Genomic DNA, 20,949 nt, shown 5'->3' on the forward strand with positions numbered 1-20,949 from the left:
AACTAAGTAAACACTAACAACGACAGCAACAACAACAATAGGAGCGCCTGAGTGGCTCAGTAGGTTGGATGTCTGACTCTTGATTTCAGCTCAGGTCATGATCTTGCAATTCCTGGGATTCAGCCCCGCATGGGGCTCCATGCTGTGAGCATGGAGCCTGCTTGGGATTCTCTCTCTACCTCTCTCTCTCTCTGTGTCTCTCTCTATCCCTCCCTCATGTGCTCACTCTCCCTCTCCCTCTCCCTCAAAATAAATAAAGTTAAGGGAAAAAAAACCACAACAAAAAACCCTATTTATTCTCCAAACTGTGTACCTGTTATACTGTGACCAACTCTCCCACTTTGTCTGGACTGAAGGGATTCCTGGGCAAGTTGGTCACCCTAATTTGTTGATATTGTCAGTCTTCCCCATTATATCCAACACTCCAGAAGGAAAGGTGATCCTTCTTATCTCTATTCATGCCGGGACTTGTACCTAGAAATAGTGATAACATTAACAACAATAGTAGTTTTACAATTGAGTGTTGACTACGTTACTGGCCCTGTGGTTAACTCCTTACAAGAACCAAACAGAAGTAGGTCATTTCTCCTTTCTTTCTTTTTTAAATATATTTTTTCTTTTCTTTCTTTTTTTTAAATATATCTTTTAAAATATATTTTTGAAAGAGGGACAGACAGAGCATGAGTGGGGGAGGGGCAGAGACAGAGGGAGACACAGAATCAGAAGCAGGCTCCAGGCTCTGAGCTGTCAGCACAGAGCCCAATGTGGGGCTCGAACTCACAGACTGTGAGATCATGACCTGAGCCAAAGTCAGATGCTTAACCGACCGAGCTTCCCAGGCGCCCCCATTTCTCCTTTCTGTAAAGAAATTGAAGCTAAGCCAGTTAAGCCGGGATTTGAGAGGGTGGGACAAAAGAGGAGCACCTAATGACCACTCCCCATATCAGCACAGTGGTTCTCAAACTCTTTGTCAGGACCTCTTTACACTCTTAAATATTATTAAGGACCCTCCCTACCAAACTTTCATGTGGGCTGTATCTACTGAAAGTAACTATTAGAAGTTAAAACCAAGGGATGCCTAGATGGCTCAGATGGTTAAGCATCTTACTCTTGGTTTTGTCTGTGGTCGTGATCTTATGGTTTCGTGAGACAGAGCCACGCGTCGTAGAGCTCTACTCTGAAGGTGTGGAGCCTGCTGTAGATCATCTGACCCTCCCTTGCTCATGCTCTCTCTCTCTCTCTCTCTCAAAATAAATAAATCAACATTAAAAAAATTAAAACCAGGAATTTAACATATATTATTTCATGATTTCACTTGAACATTAATGTGCATTATTATTGATACATTTTGTAAGTAAAAAATACCTGTTTCCTAAAACGAAAAAACTCTAGTGCGAAGAGTGGCAGATCTCTTTAATGTCTGGCTTAAGAGCAAACCTCTATTCTCACATCTGCTTATGTTGTTTACTATATACCACATAGCTTCTGGAAAGAAAGTGAAAAAGGCAAAAAACTTCCTTAGTACGATTATGAAAAATGTTTCACTTTTGGAGACCCCCTGGGGTTCCTGGTCACTTTGGTAGGTGCTGCTGTTTCATATGAAAAAAAATCGTGCCTTCGGACTTATCAATGCCTTTACTGGCGGCCTCAGGAGATGAGGTAAATCTTTGGTTTGCGCGAATGCCGGGTTTTGGTTCGCCGGGGCCCTACTGGGGGACACCCGCGAGGAGACAGGGAGGACAACACGCGCCTCCCCTAGCCAAATCCTAACTCGCGAGCTCTCTGCGAGTTACCCCCGCGCCGCTCACCCTTGGACTACGACTCCCGGTAGAGCTTGCGACAGGGGGCGTGTACCCGCAGCTGCGGGGAGCGTGGGTCACTCAAGCCGAGGGACGGAAATGGAGGGGGCGTGTCTGTTTGGGGTAGGCGCCGTGCCGCAATTGGAGGAGCCGAGGAGAGGGGGCGGAGCCTGCGTTTGGGTCAGCCAATGGTTTAAGGTCAGGTGGAAGAGGGACGGGGCGTGGCAGGGCTCACTCGCGGGCTGCGTGGGGCTCACCGAGCCCGGGAACGCAGGTTTCGGGGGGGTGGGAACGCGCAGCCCTGGGGCCGGGGCGGCTGCGTGCGGAGATGGCGGCGCGATGGAGCAGCGAGAACGTGGTGGTAGAGTTCCGCGACTCCCAGGTGAGCTGGGGGCCAAATGGAGCCTTCTGGGCATGCGCCCTCCGTGGTTCCCCTCCCCCACGTTGCCGAGTCCGTCTTGGGGGTGCCAAGGCTATCCTCTAGCCCCCTCTGGGGAATTAGGTTAGGCTTGACCCGGAGCTGTCAGACCCGAGCGGACGAGGGGAGCCTTGATGATCTTTGGGGGCGGTTGGGGCGATCGCGGATGGGGTATCGGGATTCCCCGCGGTGGTCCGGGTAGTAGGCTCGGCCTTGGGACACCGAAGCGCAAAGATTGAGCGCGAGTGACTGCTGAGGGAAGGCTTTCCCAGACCAGGGTGGTGAGGAGAGGATATGCTCCCCGAGGCCCCGGGACTCGAGGCTTAGTGACTTTGGGTGAGCCGCACAACTTCTCTGAGCCTCAGCTGCGTGGCCTTAACCTTGCCTCACAGGACTTTGGAGTGGATTCGATGAAAAGAAAAACAAGACTGCGTGTAAAGTGCCTGTTTCTGCAACTAAGCTTTTAAGTGGTTGCTGATGGTAGAATAGTGAAAGTATTATATACAGAGTAGGAGTGTGCGCTGCACGCATTGCTCGGGTTCGAATCCGGGCTGAGCCCTAGAATCCCGGCTTAGCCCTAGCCGGTCATTCCCCCTCAGCGCTTGAGTTTTCTCACCTGTGAGAAGGTGCGAGTCGTTCCTACCTCCGCAGGGTTGGCGTGAGAATTTTATATTTAGAATATGTGGCACAGTGACGGGCACGTGGTAAGCCTCCAGGGACAGGAACGTTAGCACTTACTAAAGAGATTTTTACCGTTTTTCTATGTCGTGCCTTCCTAATGCCTGGCCTTGTGCTAAGCGACTTGTCTACATTTTCTTTTTCTAATTCATGAAAGAACCAAGATAAGTAGATGTTATCCGATATAATCCCCCAACCCCCACCTCTTTTTTTCCCCAAAGGAGGAAGATGATCTCCGTTTGGGTGATCTCAAGTGACTTGGCCAAGGCCTCCCATTATGTTGGCCAGATTGGCATTTGAATGCAGGCATCCGGCCCCAGGAATCTTGGTGGGTTCATTGCACTACTTTGCTTCGGTCTGTAGGAATCTGTCATACAGTCATTCCACAATAAATATCCCATTTCCCCTACTCCATCACCCAGGACAGGGTCTTGGTGATTCTCCATTTATTCAACAAATATTTATTGACTACCTTCTGTGGGCCAGGCTTTCATTCACAGATTGATTCAACAGGAATTTATTGAGCCCTTGCCTGGGGCACAGCGCACACTGTATCAGTACTCAGGTGAATTATACTGAAGGGAACTCTGGATTACATCAAGGGGTGATGTGGTTTCTTCTTTCTAAAACTCCATCCCCCCTTTTTTTTTTTTTTTTGCCACAAAGATTAATGAGTGGAGGAGCCACCCACCGCTTTGCTCTGTGGTCCCCTCTGATACATAGCCCCCAGGGAGAATTTGAGCCACAGGATTCGGATTAAAGGTTTCTGAGACATTTTGCACTGTCAGCACGGTGTCTTGGGAGGCCTGCTGTCCCCAAGGGAGGCGCCAGACTCCTAGGGAAAAAGAAGTGTACTCCTGTTGCCCTCCTTGTTAATTGCTTTCACAGGGACTAACAACAGAGTCATGTATGGTACCTCTGAGCCTGCTAATTTGGAAGCTACTAATCTGCAAATGCTTTAATTCTCACTGAAACCCAGGTAGTCCCACCCCTCCTTCTCTATGGAGATGTAATTGAAGAGGCCTGCTGAGAGGGTGCTGACACATATATTAGGATGTATGAAGTAATGTCAAATAATTAAATCTGAACAGCAGTTGTCATAGAAAGAGAACAAAGTAAATTGGGCAATTTAACTGCCTTGCGGGAGCTTCTCTTTTTCTTTTTATATTTTTCTATTTGTTTGGAAAGGTGCAACCTAGTTTGAGTTAGCAGGGTTTTGTGGTTGTTTCTGGTGGCAACGGGGAGGGATCTGGACCCGCTTTATTAACTGTTTCATTCAGACAGAAAAAATCAAAACTCTTCATATTGTGTTTTTGAAAAGGAAAGCCAGAACAATAAACTTTTCAAAACACCCTGCCTCTTTTAAAAATAGTTTTTTAGGGGCACCTGGGTGGCTCAGTTGGTTGAGCATCTGACTGCGGCTCAGGTCATGATCTCATGGCTTGTGGGTTTGAACCCAGAGTTGTGGTCTGTGCTGACAGCTCAGAGCCTGGAGCCTGCTTCGGATTCTGTGTCTCCTCTTTCTCTGCCCCTCCTCTGTTTGCTCTGTCTCAAAAATAAATAAACATTAAAAAAATTGTTTTTTAAAAACTTAAAGCATTTTGGTTTTTCAGAGAAAACCCCCAGCCTGAAAGGTGAAACTTTTTTTTTTCTTTAAAAGAATTGTTTGGAATTAAGATTTTTTTTCTTATTTAATGTTTATTTATGTTTGAAAGAGAGAGAGAGAGAGCATGAGCGGGGTAGGGGCAGAGAGAGGGGGAGACACAGAATCTGAAGCAGGCTCCAGGCTCTGAACTGTCAGCACAGAGCCCCATGTGGGTTTCGAACTCATGAACCATGACATCAAGACCTAAGCTGAAGTCAGACCCTCAACCAAGCGAGCCACCCAGGTGCCCTGGAATTAAGTTCTTTATTGATGGTTTCTTTATTGATGGTAGTCTCTTTACGATATTCTTTTATTGAATTGTTAATTTTTATTTATTTTTTGCAGTTTTTATTTATTTATTTTGAGAGAGAGTGAGAGAACCCATGCACATGCGTAGTGCAGGTGGGGTGGGGGTGGGGGGTGAAGAGAATCCCAAGCAGGCTCAGCACTGTCAATGCCCAGTCCGATGTGGGGCTCGAACTCACAAACCATGAGCTGTGAGATCATGACCTGAGCTGAAATCGAGTGTCAGATGCTTAACCGGCTGAGCCACCCAGGCGCCGCAGATGAAACTCTTTTTTTCACATTTTCTACAAGAGTCATGCACTTTATAAAACAACGCCTTGAGATGTCCCTGTCACTGATCAGTAGTAAAGAACCTGTGGTGCTTGGCAACTGCTCCGAAGTGATCCCTGGAATCAATGAGTGTTAAGACTGTAAGAAAACTTAGAGATAACTTTCTAGAGCAACACCGTCCAGTAGAATTTTCTGTATTGATGGAAATGTGACCGTTGAGTACTTGAAATGGGGCTAGGGCAACCAAGAAATTGCATTTTTAATTTAATTAAAATTTAATTAATAGACATTTAAATAGCCACTTGTAGCTAGTAGCTATGCTCTTGCATTGGAGGTGAAATAGTTTCACTCTCAAAGACGTAAGATGGTGGAATGTGCAGTTCACAAGCTCTAAACCAATGGGAAGAGCAGAAACAGGTCAGAATAGGAGTTTGATGAAGACAGGAATCCAAACCCATGGCAACAGTTTGCCTAATGTCTCTGCTTTGGCAGCCATGAGGTGTCTAAAACTCAGTATTCCAAGGTAGTTGGACATACTCAGCACCACTTTCCCTGCATCCTGGCTTTTTGCTTCCTTCCACTTCATCTTCCGCAGAGCTGAGTGGTTTTTTTAAAGGCTTTTATTTTATTTTGTTTAAAAACTTTTTTTTAAATGCTTTTTATTTTATTTTTGAAAGAGCGAGAGAGAGACAGACAGAGCGTGAGCAGGGGAGGGGCAGAGGGAGACGGAGACACCGAATCCAAAGCAGGCTCCAGGCTCCGAGCTGTGAGCACAGAGCCTGACGCCAGGCTCGAACTCACGAACCTCAAGATCATGACCTGAGCTGAAGTCAGACGCTTAACCAACTGAGCCACCCAGGTGCCCTTAAAGGCTTTTCTTTTTTTTTAAGTTTATTTGTTTATTTTGAGAGAGAGAGAGAGGGTGTGCGCTCATGAACAGGAGAGGGGCAGAGAAAGAGGGAGACAGAGAATCCCAGGCAGGCTCCAAGTAATCAGCATGGGGCTCGTATTCACAAACCGTGAGATCATAAGCTGAGCTGAAATCAAGTGTTAGATGCTTAAATTACTGAGCCATCTAGGCTCCCCCAGAGTGGTTTTTTTTAAAACCAAGTTTATTGAAGTATAGTTAATATACAATTCCCCCTTTTAAGTGTAAAATTTGTTGAGTTTGGCCACTGTACGTAGTCCTGTAGCCACCACCACAATTAAAATACAGAACCCCGCCACACAGTTCCCTGGTGCCCCTGTGTAGACAGTCATAGCACCGCCCTCTGGCAGCTGCTGAGGTGGTTTATGTAAGACGAGGATTGTACAGTGTGGAGCCCTTTAAACCTGGCCTGTCACCCTTGACCCAGTGCCTTTGACATTCATCTATGTGGGTTGTTAAGCATCCCAGTTAGTCTCTTCTTTTTTATTGCCCACCAGTAGTATTCCAGTGTATGCAGAGGCCACAGTCTATCCATACACCCGTTGATGGATATTCAGGTTGTTACCACTTTTTGGCGATTATGGTTAAAGCTGTGATAAAATATCAAGGTGATTTTTTTAAAACCTTATTTTGTTCATATCCCTCCTTTGATGAAAATGCTTCAGTGACTTCCTATTGCATGGAGCGTAGAATATAAATTCCTTATTTTAGACTGTTTTGTGGGCTGGTCTCTGCCTACTTCTCAGATCGCATCTTGTACCACTTTCGCCCTCAGTCACTGTTTATTTTCATCTTTCGCCGGCTGCTGCAGGGGGAGCACCCTGAGGGGTGCTTGGTATGCAGTAGCACTCAATAAATATTTGTTGAGTTAATAAGTGTAAAAAAATCAATTATGTTGATGAACACTATTAACACGAATTAGGAAAAAGGTGTTTAGATTTTCATAGTTTTAAAAATAAGTTTTAGAATAATTTTAGACTTACAGAAAAATTGGGAAGATAGTACAGAGAGTTCCCATATACCCTACACCCATTTCCCCCTATTAAAAACCATCTTATACTCTGGGGTACCTGGGTGGTTCAGTTGGTTAAGCCTCTGACTCTTGGTTTCAGCTCAGGTCATGATCTCACAATTTGTGAGTTTGAGCGCTATATTCTTCTTCTTCTTTTTTTAAATTTAACATTTGTGTTCACTCTTGTGCACATTTGTGCTCTCTCTAAAAATAGATAAAAACTTTAAAAATATTTACAAACATCCTATACTAGTATGGTATATTTTCTACAATTAACAAATCAATATTGATACTTAACTCGAATCCATACTTTACTCAGATTTCCTTAGTTTTCACCTAATGTCCTTTTTCTGTTCTGGGATTCCATTCAGGATGCCACATTACATTTACATGCATCTCCTCAGGCTCCTTGGCTGTCACAGTTTCTCAGATGATGTCTTTGATGACTTTGACAGTGTTGAGGAATACCAGTCAGGTGTTTTGTAGAATATCCCTCAGTTCGGATTTGTTTGATGGTCTTTCTCGTGATTAGACTGGGCTTATGGGTTTCGGGGAGGACCCTAGAGATAAAGTATCATTCTCATCACATCGTATCAACGGTACTTACTGTGAAAGTGATATATCGCTGTTGATGTTGACCTGGCTGAAGTAGTGCTTGTCAGGTTTGTCTACTATAAACTTACTCTTTTTGCCTTCTGTTTATACTACACTATTTGGAAAATCGTCTGTATATGCAGCCTAAGTTTGTTTATTTATTTTTAAATTAAAAAAATTTCTTTTAATGTTTGTTTATTTTTGAGAGATAGAGACAGAGCACAAGCAAAGGAGAGGCAGAGAGCGATGGAGACACAGAATCGGAAGCAGGCTCCAGGCTCTGAGCGGTCAGCACAGAGGCCGACACAGGGCCTGACCCCATGAACCGTGAGATCATGACCTGACCTGAAGTTGGGCGCTCAACCAACTGAGCCGTCCAGGCTCCCCCATGAGGCCTGAATTTAAACAGTGGAGCTTGCTTTCTTTCTTTCTTTCTTTCTTTCTTTCTTTCTTTCTTTCTTGAATTAGTTGCTTGTATCAGTGTGATATATATTTTATACCTTGGATTATAATCCAATACTACTTTATTTTACTATATTTATTTTGTTGCTCCAGTTGTCCCAGTTTTCACCATTGGGAGCTCTTTCAGATGTTTCATGTATTCCTTTGGCATGACCCCATCATTGTTTCCACTTGTTTGTATGTTTTTAAAATACAAAGTACTTCCTTATTTTCTGGCACTATAAGATGCTTAACTCTCATCATGTATATTTTCCTGCCCCAGTCCCAGAATTAGCCATTTGTCCAAGGAGTCCTGGTTTCTTTTATTGGAGAATGACATCAGATACTAAAACCTGGTTACAGATGTGCTCGTTGCTCTTGGGTGTCATCGCTTCCAGGCACTCATATGACAAAACAGGAAATATACTACTAATCCATGAATATGTGTGTATCTGTAAGTGTATGTATAAGTAACCATCTGTATATTAAGCTGAACGGGAGTTCATGTTTAACATCTACTCTAAGTCATTACCACAAGTGTCGTTGTGGCTCCACCCTTTGCTTGTCAGTAATCTCCCACGCCAGTCATGAGAAACGGGCCCCCAGCCATCCTCTGTCCATTTACTTAATTGTTCATTCCAAAATACATGGATGGTCGTTTCAGAATTGTTAACCTGTACCCTTGTAGGAGTGACTTTATCAGCTGGAGTGCGGTGCTTATGTACAGTTCTTTTCCACTTTAGTCTTACAGACTCTACTAAGGTTTTCATCATTTTTAAGCAGCTTTCACTTCTTCACACTGTGGTCAAGTTTGTTCTTTCTTTCTTTCTTTCTTTCTTTCTTTCTTTCTTCTCTCTCTCTCTCTCTTTTTGAAGATTTTATTTTATTGAAAAAAATTTTTTTACTGTTTGCTTATTTTGAGAGAGAGAGAGCGTGCATGGGCACAGGTCCTCACACTGGGCAGGGGCAGAGAGAGAGGGAGAGAGAGAATCCCAAGTCGACTCTGTGCTGCCAGCTCAGAGCCTGATGTGGGCTTTGATCCCACGAACTGTGAGATCACGACTTGAGCCAAAGTCAGGAGTCCAACACTTAATCGACTGAGCCACCCAGGAGCCCCTAGAAGTATATTTTTAATGCAGTTGAATTTATAGGTTGTGCTTTTTCAGTCTATTTAAGAAAAATCTATATTCTAGGTTCATAGAGACATTCTCCAATAAATTTTTTCTTGCTACTCTGTTTCTTTTTGAAATTAAAAATGAAGCATCTCAGCAGAAAGTGTATTCCCTGCTTCCCTAATGGTGGGTGACTTATTAGTCTCAACATTACAGCAACTCATCCAGACAGATAAAAATTGAGGCTTGTTTTTTTTTTGCTCTAAATAAACAAATCAAAAATAAAACACAACTCGGCAAATTCTTTAACTAAAAGGCTATGAATAGTTAATATAGTCCAGACATTTACCTGGAGCAGTCCAGCTTTGGTCCCAGCTTTCCTAGTTTCCCTGAAAGTTCATTTTGAAAACTATGGGGATGGAAGGGCATAGTAGGGCTGTTTTTGGTGAAAGTGACTATTCTGTGAATTCTGCAAATTATTTGTTTTCTAGAACATTTGATGTAAAGATGCAGTAATGAATGGGGGAAGAGTATGTACAGCCAAGAGTTTAAGAGTTTGGAGCTGGAGCACAGTGTCAGGATCCAGGTTATGTCATCTATCTGCCATGTGATCTTGGGCACGTTAGTTCCTTTTAAGCTTCAGTTTCTTTATACATAGAACAAGAGTAATAGTATCTGCCTGTGTCCAGGATTCCCCGCACCACTCCTGGTTTCACTAGGAGGATTCACAGCTGTATTTGCACTTACGATTTATTACAGTGAAAGGACACAAAGCAAATGCAAAGTGAAAAGGCACATGGCGTGAAGTCTGGAGGAAACTGGGTGCAAGAGACCTTTCCCAATGGAGTCCCTCAGACATGCTTAATTCCTCCAGTTTTGAATTATAGCAACGCACGTGAAATGTACCAGAGAAGCTCATTAGAGACTCAGTGCCCAAGGTTTTTATCTGGGGCGGGTCACCCAGGCTCCCTCTGGAGCGCATGAATCACAATTGCACACCCCCAGCAGGGCGGCAGGCGCTCAGCATAAACCACATTGTTTGTACACATAGCGTAGGCACAGTGAGCCACTCTTATCAGTTAGGGAATGGTGGGAACACTCCAAATCCAAGTTCCCAGACACCAGCCGAAAGCCAGCCTTGCAAGCAGGCCTTTCTGAGGTTAGCAGTCTCCTGCCTGCTGGGGTAACTCTTTTCTGCACACCACCTGACAGTTAATGTGAGGATTGAGTGAGATAATCAACATAGAACGCTTAGCACAGTGATCGGCATATATTAATTGCTTGCTACGTGTTAATTATTATGATTATGTTAGAAAGCTTGTGTAAGGAAGCAAGAAACAGCCCGACAAGATAGCCTTATGGAGCCGAGAGGACCTGTGGAAGACAGCCCGTCTACCCTCTTATTTTACGGACATGGAACCTGAGATTCAGAAAGGTTAGGTGATTTTCCTAGTGATACCCACTCTGTGCCATCTTAGCTTGTGGGAACGTGAGGATGTTCTCATTTTAGACAGAGACTTCCCAAGAAACACCCATTGTGCTGAGTGTGTGAACAGAACCTCGGATACAAACCTCTAGAAAGCATTAGACAAGGATGGTTCAAAAGCAGCCTTGGCAGCAGTGGCTGTCTCTGATTTATAAAGAGATTGGATATTGTCATTGGAAATGCTCTGATCCTTTTTATGTCAGTGGGTTTCAGTCTGTGGTTTTATTCTATGAAATCTGATAGTACATACGTTACAGTCATTGCTCAGGCATGTGACAAACTGATTTTCGGGGAGCTGACCTAGCTCTGATTTGCACTGATTGGATGTTTCCACTTTGCGTCATTTGGAAGGATGAATAGGCAAAGTGTTTTCATATTTTTGAACAGCTCTTTCTAATTCAGCTGAGTTTGAAAGAGGAAGAGTTGATTTCTTTGCTAGTTTATTTGAAGAAATAAACAAACGTTGGCTTTTGTTCTACAGATAGCAGTGGTCTCTGTAGGGAGGCTTTCTTTTGCATTGAATCAGGGTAGCAAGATAGCCCTATGAAGCTATATATTATCTTCCCAGAGAGATGAGCTTTCTAACAGAACCACTGTGTTTGCACCAAAATTTAACTGTAAATCCAAAATGGATTGGTAATGCAATCCATCTCCAAATTCAGTGTCCCCTGACCATTTGTAAAGTATCATACCGGTTGTTTTCTAAAAGATGAAAATGTTAACTCGGGAAACAACAGATGTTGGTGAGGATGAGGAGAAATGGGAACCCTCTTGCACTGTTGTTGGGAATGCACATTAGTGCAGCCGCTCTGGAAAACAGCGTGGAGGTTCCTCAAAAAATTAAAAATAGAATTACCTTACAACCCAGCAACAGCACTACTAGGAATTTATCCAAAGGGTACAGGAGTGCTGATTCATAGGGGCACATGTACCCCAATGTTTACAGCAGCACTATCAACAATAGCCAAAGTATGGAAAGAGCCCACATGTCCATCAACTGATGAATGGATAAAGAAGATGTGGTTTATATATACAATGGAAGACTACCTGGCAATGAGAAAGCATGAAATCTTTCCATTTGCAGCAACGTGAATGGAACTGGAAGGTATTATGCTAAGTGAAATAAGTCGTTCAGAGAAAGACAGATATCATGTTTTCACTCATATGTGGAATTTGAGAAACCTAACAGAAGTCCATGGGGGAAGGGAAAGGGAAAAAAATAGTTTCAGAGAGGGAGGCAAACCATAAGAGACTCTTATTAAAATTTTTTTTTTAACGTTTTATTTATTTTTGAGACAGAGAGAGACAGAGCATGAGCAGGGGAGGGTCAGAGAGAGAGGGAGACACAGAATCCGAAACAGGCTCCAGGCTCTGAGCTGTCAGCCCAGAGCCTGATGCGGGGCTCGAACTCACGGACCGCGAGATCATGACCTGAGCCGAAGTCGGACGCCCAACCGACTGAGCCACCCAGGCGCCCCCATAAGAGACTCTTAAATACAGAGAACAAACTGACGGTTGATGGAGGGGCAGGGAAGAGGGAAAAATGGATGATGGACATTGAGGAAGGCCCTTGTTGGGATGAACAGTGGGTGTTGTATCTAAATGATGAATCATGTGAATCTAGTCCCGAAACCAAGAGCACACTGTATTTATCAATTTTTTTGGGGGGGGGAGGGTAGCAGTTTTATTGAGATCTAATTCACCTCTTGTATAATTCACCTGTTTAAAATGTACACAATTTAGTGGGTTTTAGTACATTCACAGAGTGAAACCATCACCACAGTCATTTTTAGAACATTTTCATCACCCTAGGAAGAAACCTTGTACCCTTTAGACATCACCTCCCCTGCCCCCTATCTTCCAGCTCTCCCCCCCCCCCCCCCCCCCAGCCGTAAGCAATCACTAATCTGCTTGCTTCTCTATAGATCTGCCTCTTTGGACGTTTCATAGAAATGGAATCCTAGGCTATGTGGTCTTTGTGACTGACTTCTTTCACGTAGTTCTTTTAAAGGCTCATCCATATGTATGTATCAGAAGCTCAGTCCTTTTTAGGGTTGAATAATATTTCACTGTAGAGACATATCACGTTTTGTTTATCCATTCATCAATTGTTGGACATTTGGGTGGTTTCCGCTCTTTGCCTGTGAGGACTAATGATGTCATGAACGTTTGTGTACAAGTTTTTGTACAGCATGAGCTTTTAAGACCTATATTGTCTATGATAGGTAGCATTTATTGAGAACACGCCATGTGCTGTGCTAGGCATTGTACTTGTGAATTGGTTTTTACCCTTAAGGAATTGCAGTCAGACCAAGGTCGTGTAATAGTAAATAGGGGATTATTATAAAGTACCACAAGTACTACGTAGAGATAAGCCTTGGGTCCTGTGGAAGCACAGGTGACTCCCTGGTGTGTGCAAGAGGGGATGGGTCAGAATAACTTCCTGGGATGAGCCTGAACTGAATCCTGAAGGACAAGAAGGCATTGGCCAGGTGAAGCATGGAGAGAAGGGTCACCCAGGCGGAGGAAGCGGCTGATGTGAGCGTCCGGAGGTGAGAGGGTGGTGCTTGCTTGGATTTGGAGGGCTGGAGGGAATTCATGATAACAAATTCATCATGGTGGGAATGTTGGGACGGGGTTGGAAGGTGAGAGGCCTAAGATGGACTGTAGAAGTGAGCCAGAGAGAGGTCTTAAGGGATCTTTAATGTCATGCTAAGGGTGTTGTCCTTCATCCTGCGAGCTGTGGGACCCAGCACCAGCCCTGAGGGTGGCGCTGGGCTGGTGGGAGATGGGTGTCTCTTTCCAGGTGAGGACCGACACAGGCCTGAGCTGAGGCAGAGATGGGGAGAAATGGATTGATTAGGAACAGACTAGAAAGGGACGTCCAGAGTTAGGTCTCAGGAGAGAGTCATGTTACGGAAGCCACAGGTCTTAAGGAGAGAGTGATCATTAGTTCTGATACTGCCATGAAATCAACTAAAATAGCTAATAAAAAGTATCTGCTAATTTCAACACCAGAGGTCTGTGACAACCTTTGCTGGATCGTTTTCTATTGTACACTTGAGAAGTGGTAAAAGACAGTTTTTAATCCAATTCTGACACCAAAGCCCGTGCACACCCTTTCTGCTGTGCCAGATGATTTCCATTTTACACATGCAGAAATGCCATGTAGAGTCTTTCTTCCTTTTGATAAACTGTGGTCAGTTTCCTTGGTTTGGTGAAATCAAGCGCTTACAAACACAGCTGGCTTCGTGCAGAAATGGCTTTTTAAACCAGAGCAGCATCCATTCGTGTACAGAGGCCTACACAGTCTCTTGGAGTTGGTATCTTTTTAGTAGCCTTCAGTTAGCCAGCTTTTTCCAAATTATTAATTACATATTTTCCAGGCCAACAAGAATCAAGTGCCACTGTCAGCGCCATGGTTGTGTTATTTCAGAAAGGTCATACGACTCCTGAAGTGTGTCACAAAAGCTCCCATCCTGCAATTGGAAGAACAAGGGCTATTAAAAACTTTATTCTCTTATGTTTAAAGGTCTCTCTCTCTCTTTTTTTTAATGTTTATTTTTTAGAGAGAGGGAGAGTACAAGTGGGGGAAGGGCAGAGAGAGAGAGAGAGGAAGACACAGAATCTGAAGCAGGCTCCAGGTTCTGATCTGTCAGCACAGAGCCCTACGCCGGCCTTGAACCCGTGAACCGTGAAATCATGATCTGAGCCAAAGTTGGATGCTTAACTGACTCAGCCACCTAGGTGCTCCTAAAGATAACCTCTTTTGACAGGGAGCAATTCTGAGCAGTAAGTTTGTTTTCCTGCAGTCAGGAGAGGACTTTTTAGTACCTTAAAAACAAAGGCTGAGAGAAGATATGATTGGAATTTTACATTATAAAGTGTGAGTAAGGTGCACACATTTGGTTCGTCAAATGTTTCTATTCTTGTTGAAGGTTTCACAGAGCAGACAGAAAACTACTGAAGTTTATTATTCTAGAAGGCATTAAAGAAGTGAAGGAACTTTACAGATGTAGATAAATTCATGGATGATAAATTACCAAGGGAAGCTACTGAAAAAATTCTTTTGAGATGTCAAGGAGCGCCTTGGCACATTTTGGAAAGGAAGTACCCAGATTTTGACCTGGTTCTGACCTATCTTCCAAACAGAAGATGTTCACAGGGCACCTGCATGTACAAAGCACCTCGCTGGGTGCTCTGGGAGAAAGAAGATGGACCCTGCCTTCTGGGGGCTCCCCAATTAGTGGGAGAAGATAAACGTGTGCAGCAGCCGCTACCACATGGCAAGTGACAGCAAGCCCTGTGACGGGGGGCAGAGAAGGTGCTTTGGGAGAGGGTGGAATCCCTATGGCAGACTCTGGGTGAGGTTCTTAGGGGACGTATGTCTTGGAACTTAAAAGATGAGTAGAATTTCAACAGCAGAGCAGGCGAGAAGGACCTTCCGGATGGGAAGAGGAGCTTAAGCATCTCTTTAGAATTGGGAGCATCGCTGACCTTGGAGAAAGGTAAGAGCTTTGAATGGGTGTGGCCTGGGCAAGTAGAGAAGGAAGGTCAGACTAAAAAGTTCTGGAAGCATCCAGTTTGGAAGATTTCCACTTGATTGTCTTCAGCCTTCAGTAGAAAACCAAGGAAGGTTTTGGAGCAGCGGAGCGATGTAGTCCGAACTCCGCTTTCAGAAGTTCCGTATCGGGTGGAACAGAGGAGTGGGGAAGGCGCACTGTCTGAGGTTGTGTCCGCCAGGCCGCAGGCGTTGAGGACTGAGGCTAGGACGGAAGCGTGGAAACGGAAGAGGCTTGGGATGCCTTTGAGAAAAAGTTTTTTTTTTTTTTTAATTACAAAGTCATGTAAATATGTAAGTAGTACAAAAACGTAGGCTCATGTAGAGGAGTAAGACAAAAACCCTGTGGGAACAACTGCCATTGAAACATTCTGATATATGTTCTTCAGTGTTCTTTAAGGCATAAGTAGCTGATTTAAATTTCAGTTCATAGTAGGTATAAAATACTACTTTACTCCTCTAAGTCTTTAATCTCCCCTTCCTGCAGGCTGCGGGGGAATTCTCCCGCAGGGAATTCTCTCGTAGCCATCACTGGGGCTCGCTTCCTCTCTTGCAGCAGGATCACGGGGTTGCTGTGGTTCTTAACCCCCTGATGCCCAGACTTAGCATCTCCCTGCCAGTCCCTGCCTGGTGCCCTGAGATGAGGAGGCCTTCCGGGGACTCTTGTCCCCCACAGAGCACCAGCTTCTACCCTGGTTAGGGGATCTTCTCTTTTCTGCTTTCCCTCTTTGCATTCTCCTGACAGCCCAGCATGACCGTCCTTAATGTGCTGCTACGAACATGATGTTGACCCCTTTTTTCTGAGGTAGGAGTAGGGAAACCTCAGTTAGTGTTTTTTGTCTTCCTTTTAAATAATAACTTCCTCTGATGAGGTGATATGGTGAGTTATGATACTCTGTTTGCAGTTTTTGGCTCCTGTATTTTTCCGTGTCATTTTTAAACACTTTCAGGATACTCCCTTATGTAAATATGCATAATTTACTTGTAGATAACATGAAACAAGCAACTCTGTGCATAGAAGTTTTCCTGTGTTTTGGGTGGATTCTGGAGGTGGAATTTTTGAATCAAAGGGCATGACTTTATGATGATGATTATTAATTATTGTTACTGGGTCACTCTTTGTTATCACTGTACCACAAACTAAGCAGCTTGAAACAGTACCTACTGATTAGCTCATAGTTCTGTCTGTCAGAATCCCAGGCGCCGCGTGGCTGGTTTCTCGGTTTAGTCCCCTAAGCTGAAATCCAGGAGGCAGCTGGCTGTGTTCTCATCTGGAGGCTCAGTGGCCTGAGGAAGAATCTGCTAAGAGACCCATTCAGGTTGTTGGCAGAATTCAGCTTCTTGGGGTTATAGGACTGAGGTCCCTGTTTTCTTTCCCTTCTTTTTTCAAATTTTGAGTTTTGTCCTTTATGTTTTATGGAATAAAAAGTTTGGCCTTTTTATTGCATGAAACTACAATTGGCACAGGTTGGGGGACTAGAGGAGGAAGGTGGGGCTGAGGAGGAGGTGGGAGAGACCTCTTCCCCAGCTCCTGGGTAATGACACTCACTTCTTCTTGCATAATTTCTGGCATCTTCCCACCTGGATGCTGGCTCTCTCAGGGTCTCGGAGAAGAGGAGAGGATCACATGCTCATTGTCATAATTGTCATTCTGGAAGGAGTGGAGGAAGTTCCTTCTAGCTCACCATCATCTCAAGGGGTTTTCTTCTCTTTCATTTTTTTTTTTAAAGTTTATTATTGATTTTGAGAGAGAGAGAGAGAGAGAGAGAGAGAGAATCCCAAGGAGGCTCAGCGCTGCCAGCACAGAGCCCTACATGGGGCTTGATCCCACGAAGCATGAGATCATGGCCTGAACCGAAATCAAGAGTTGGAAGCTTAACAGACTGAGCCACCCAGGTGCCCCTTCTTTCATTTTTAAGTAAGTTCTACACCCAACATGGGGGTTTAACTCATGACCCCAGGATCAAGAGTCACATGCTCTACCAACTGAACCAGAGCCAGGCGCTTCTTTTAAGAAAATTAAAAAAAAAATTTTTGATGTTTATTTATTTTTGAGACAGAGCATGAGCAGGGGAGGGGCACACACAGAATCCGAAGCAGGTTCCAGGCTCTGAGCTGTCAGCACAGAGCCTGATGTGGGGCTCGAACTCGTCAGCCCCGAGATCATGACCTGAGCCGAAGTCGGATGCTCAACCGATTGCACCTCCCAGGCGCCCCTTTTTAAACATTTTTTACTGAAGTCTCTGTTTTCTTGCTGGTTGTTATTTAGGGGACACTCAGCTCCTACAGGCCACTTTCAGGGACTTGCCATGTGGTCCCACCTCCACAGCCAGCAGCAGTCTTCTTCACATAAATGCCTCATCCTTAGAATCTCTGAGTGCCTCTGTTTCCGACTTCTAGACCTAGATTTACAGGGCTGATGTGATTAGGTTTCTCTCTCTCCCCCCAACCCTCAAACAGAATGTACTCACTGAACAGTAACTCCCCATTCCCCACTCCCTGTCCCCTTCCACTTCTTTTCTACTTGCCCTTTTTATGAATTTACCTATCCTAGGTGCCTCATAAGTGGAATCATGCAGTATTCTTTTGTGCTTGGCTTCTTTCACTTAGCATAGTATTTTCAAGGTTCATCCACACGATAGTACGTATGCCGTCGTATGTGTGTGCCATGTTTTGTTTATCCATTCACCTACTGATGGACATTTGGGTTGTTTGAGGTCTCTTAAGGTCGACTGATTTGGGACCTTAACCACATCTGCTAAATCCCTTCACAGCAGCACCTAGATTCATATTTGAATAACGGGGAGAATGTGTACTGCAAGGGCCCAGAATGTTGGGGCCACCTTAGGATTCTGCCTACCACACACCTCCTGGAAGGATCGTACCACCCCTGGTTGGAGGTTCCATCTTGCCTGCTTTCATACTTTTAATCTATAAATTGTTCAGAAGAGTGTGGAAGTCGCATCTCATTTCACTGCCTGCCTTTCCAGCTGGACTTTTCTCTGCTCACGACTCTAGTGGGATGAAGGATGCATAACAACCACTTTTTAGCCTCCAGTGAGAGCACCCTGGTTTCTTGTCCCCAACATTACCTATGACATATTTCTTGACGGTGTATAAGAGGGAGCACTAATGTCTTGAGAATGCAGGAGAATTTGGACTGGTCCAAATAAGAGAATTTAGGGCTGTAACTGCCATGATTTAAGTCAGCCTCATGCTTCAGCCTGAATGCAATTTCATTTGATTCAGTGTGGTCCTGAAAAGATGGTGCTCCCTAGGAACTGGGAGACCTAGGAAATGGAAATCATTAGAATGTGCTAGAAATCTCAGATTAAATGGCAACTGAGCATCTCAATAACGTGACCGTGGATTCAGCACGGGTGGTGTTTGACTATTACCACTTCCCATTTAGCTTGGAGGAGAAGTCCATGCCCTTTGGAAAGGCATGGGGGTGACGGGTGGGGTGGGGTAGGTGTGTTTGTGTGTGTGTGTGTGTGTGATGTCCCAGGTTAGGTTTTGCTTGGAAGGGGCTCTGAGTAGCTCTGTTAGCTCCAAGCTAGTTAGGTTCTCCAAATTCTAAGATGATGTCTCCACAATTTAGAACACACCAGCTTGCTTGTATATAATCCTGGTGTCAGGGAACAGATAGCAACTGCCCTATTAAGGAAGGTGAGTAGGAGATCTGGTTGAAGATTAGAAGGGAGTGAAAGCATTCACTGTAGAGAACTAATAATACCTGCCAGCGGGGGACTTACCTGGGCCATGGGAAGAGGAAGCCCCAGACGAGGCTACCCACCTGTCTTCCCCAACCCGAGCTGGCTTTGCTGGCAGAACTGACCCTGTGTTCTCTCTCACAGGCAACCGCAATGTCTGTGGACTGTCTGGGGCAGCATGCTGTGCTCTCCGGGTAAGTGAGCTCTGCTGCAATTTCTGGGGACAAATCGCAAATTGAGAGGTTTCTGGGAAATTGGAAAATACTCTTTATCCTTAAGGGTTGTGGTCATAGGGTTTAGTTCCGCTATCCTAGTGACCTCAGGGGTACTTAACAGGGATCACTTGCAGTTTATTTTTGTCTCCGCCCTAATATGTAAGCAATAAAATTCCTTTGAAATTTGCGTGACTGGTAGTTTGGTCTTGGAATTGCAATTTTCTGTTTATTGCACAGACTCTGCAGAAGGGTGCTATCTGGTGTGGTCTCACAGGTTCAAGGGGATCTGGGTTCTGGTTTGGCAATGCCATTCATGATGAGCCCCTGGACATTTGTCCAGTTGGCCTCCCTGGACTTTGGTTTGCTTGTGAAGGACTTTGATTTCATTATGAAGAACTAGAACTACATGATTTCTCTAGTGTTTTTCAGCCCATCATTTTTAACATTCTGGCAACTAAGGGCCATCCTAGCATTTGCTGATCACTTTGTCATTGTACCAGTATAATGCCATTTAATGGTCAGAGTCCCCTCCCCTTTCATACTCACTACCTCTCTAAGTCTGCAGTGTTTTCTTTAACTTATTGTTTATGAACTCACTTCTAAATAACGAACTAGTTTCTGTTTCATTATTTTATTTTGAAATCGTATTTTAATTTACCTTAAAAAAAGCATAGCAAACATTTAAATAATTCAAAAGGCTCTACATTGGGAAGTAAGTTTCCCTCTTCTCTTTGACCCCCATCCCCAGAGACAGTTATCAAATCCATTTTTTTGTGTCACACTGGATGCCTAGATAAGGAAAAATTGATATGTTTCTTTACTGCCCCCTCTGCACTCACTTAAAAAAAAAAAAGCTTTATTGAGATACAATTCACAGACCATGCAATTTACCCATTTAAAGTGGCAAGCCAGTGGTTTTGGGGATATATTATTCATTTCCTACTCCGTTTTTAAACCTTTTTTTTTTTTGAATCAAGGAAATACCTAAACATAGTTGACAAAGTCAAGTAGCATTACAAACATTATATTGTCAGACAGCAGAATCCTAGCTCAGCTTTTCCCCAATCCTGATCCCACTCAATAGAAGCAACTACTTGAGACTCTTTTAGCTGTTTCTCTGGGGTTGCCTCCATTTTTCCAAATAATACACAAATATTCTGTTATCTTGATTTGTCCAGATATTACCAATTGACTTTTTAAAGTAGATGAGGATTTAGCACTTTTACTTTGCTCTGTGAGTCCCTGACTTCCCTCTCCTTCCAGTATAGTTATATAACAATTGTTGTGTTGAATCAGTATTTGGGGTTCTTTTCTCAGAGTAATTTTGAGAGTTCCTATACCATTCTGATTCTGCACTTTGTATGCGGCCTATTTTTTCTCTTTGGAAGCTTTAAAATGCTGTCTTTGTCTCCGGCGTTCCTTTTATCTCCAGGTGTGTGAAATCTTCACCATGACTGCTTTGGCGTGTGTCTTTTTTTCATTCAGTGTGGTGGGCACTTAGAGGGTCCCCTCTTTTTTTTTTTTTAAGCATCATTACTTGTTTTATCTAAACAAATAGACATACACTTGACATCATGTAGTCATATTCACAACCCACAAAATACTCAAGTGCTGGGCACCTAGGTAGTTCAGTTGGTTAAGCATCCAGCTTCAGCTCAGATCATAATCTCATGGTTCATGGGTTTGAGCCCCGCATTGGGCTCTCTACTGTCAGCACAGAGCCTACTTCAGATCCTCTGCCCCCTTCTCTCTCTGCCTTTCCCTGCTTACG

At 44.1% G+C, this 20,949-nt stretch overlaps 1 protein-coding gene across 7 annotated transcripts in view; it reads left to right on the plus strand.

The window, feature by feature from the left end:
• Positions 1–2,016: 2,016 nt before the first annotated feature.
• Positions 2,017–20,949, plus strand: part of WDR59 (WD repeat domain 59) — an 84,284-nt gene continuing 65,351 nt past the window's right edge. For 5 of the 7 annotated variants that reach the window (XM_015087195.3, XM_015087196.3, XM_015087197.3 and 2 more), the window contains exons 1-2: positions 2,017–2,181; positions 19,108–19,157. In XM_015087195.3, coding sequence (XP_014942681.2) covers positions 2,128–2,181; positions 19,108–19,157 — 104 coding nt within the window. In that variant the 5' untranslated portion in view covers positions 2,017–2,127. The remainder of the gene's footprint in view (positions 2,182–19,107; positions 19,158–20,949) is intronic. The other 2 variants (XM_027076213.2, XM_015087198.3) reach the window with 1 other exon arrangement.

This window comes from Acinonyx jubatus, chromosome E2 (genome assembly GCF_027475565.1).
Source record: "Acinonyx jubatus isolate Ajub_Pintada_27869175 chromosome E2, VMU_Ajub_asm_v1.0, whole genome shotgun sequence".
Lineage (NCBI taxonomy): Eukaryota > Metazoa > Chordata > Mammalia > Carnivora > Felidae > Acinonyx > Acinonyx jubatus.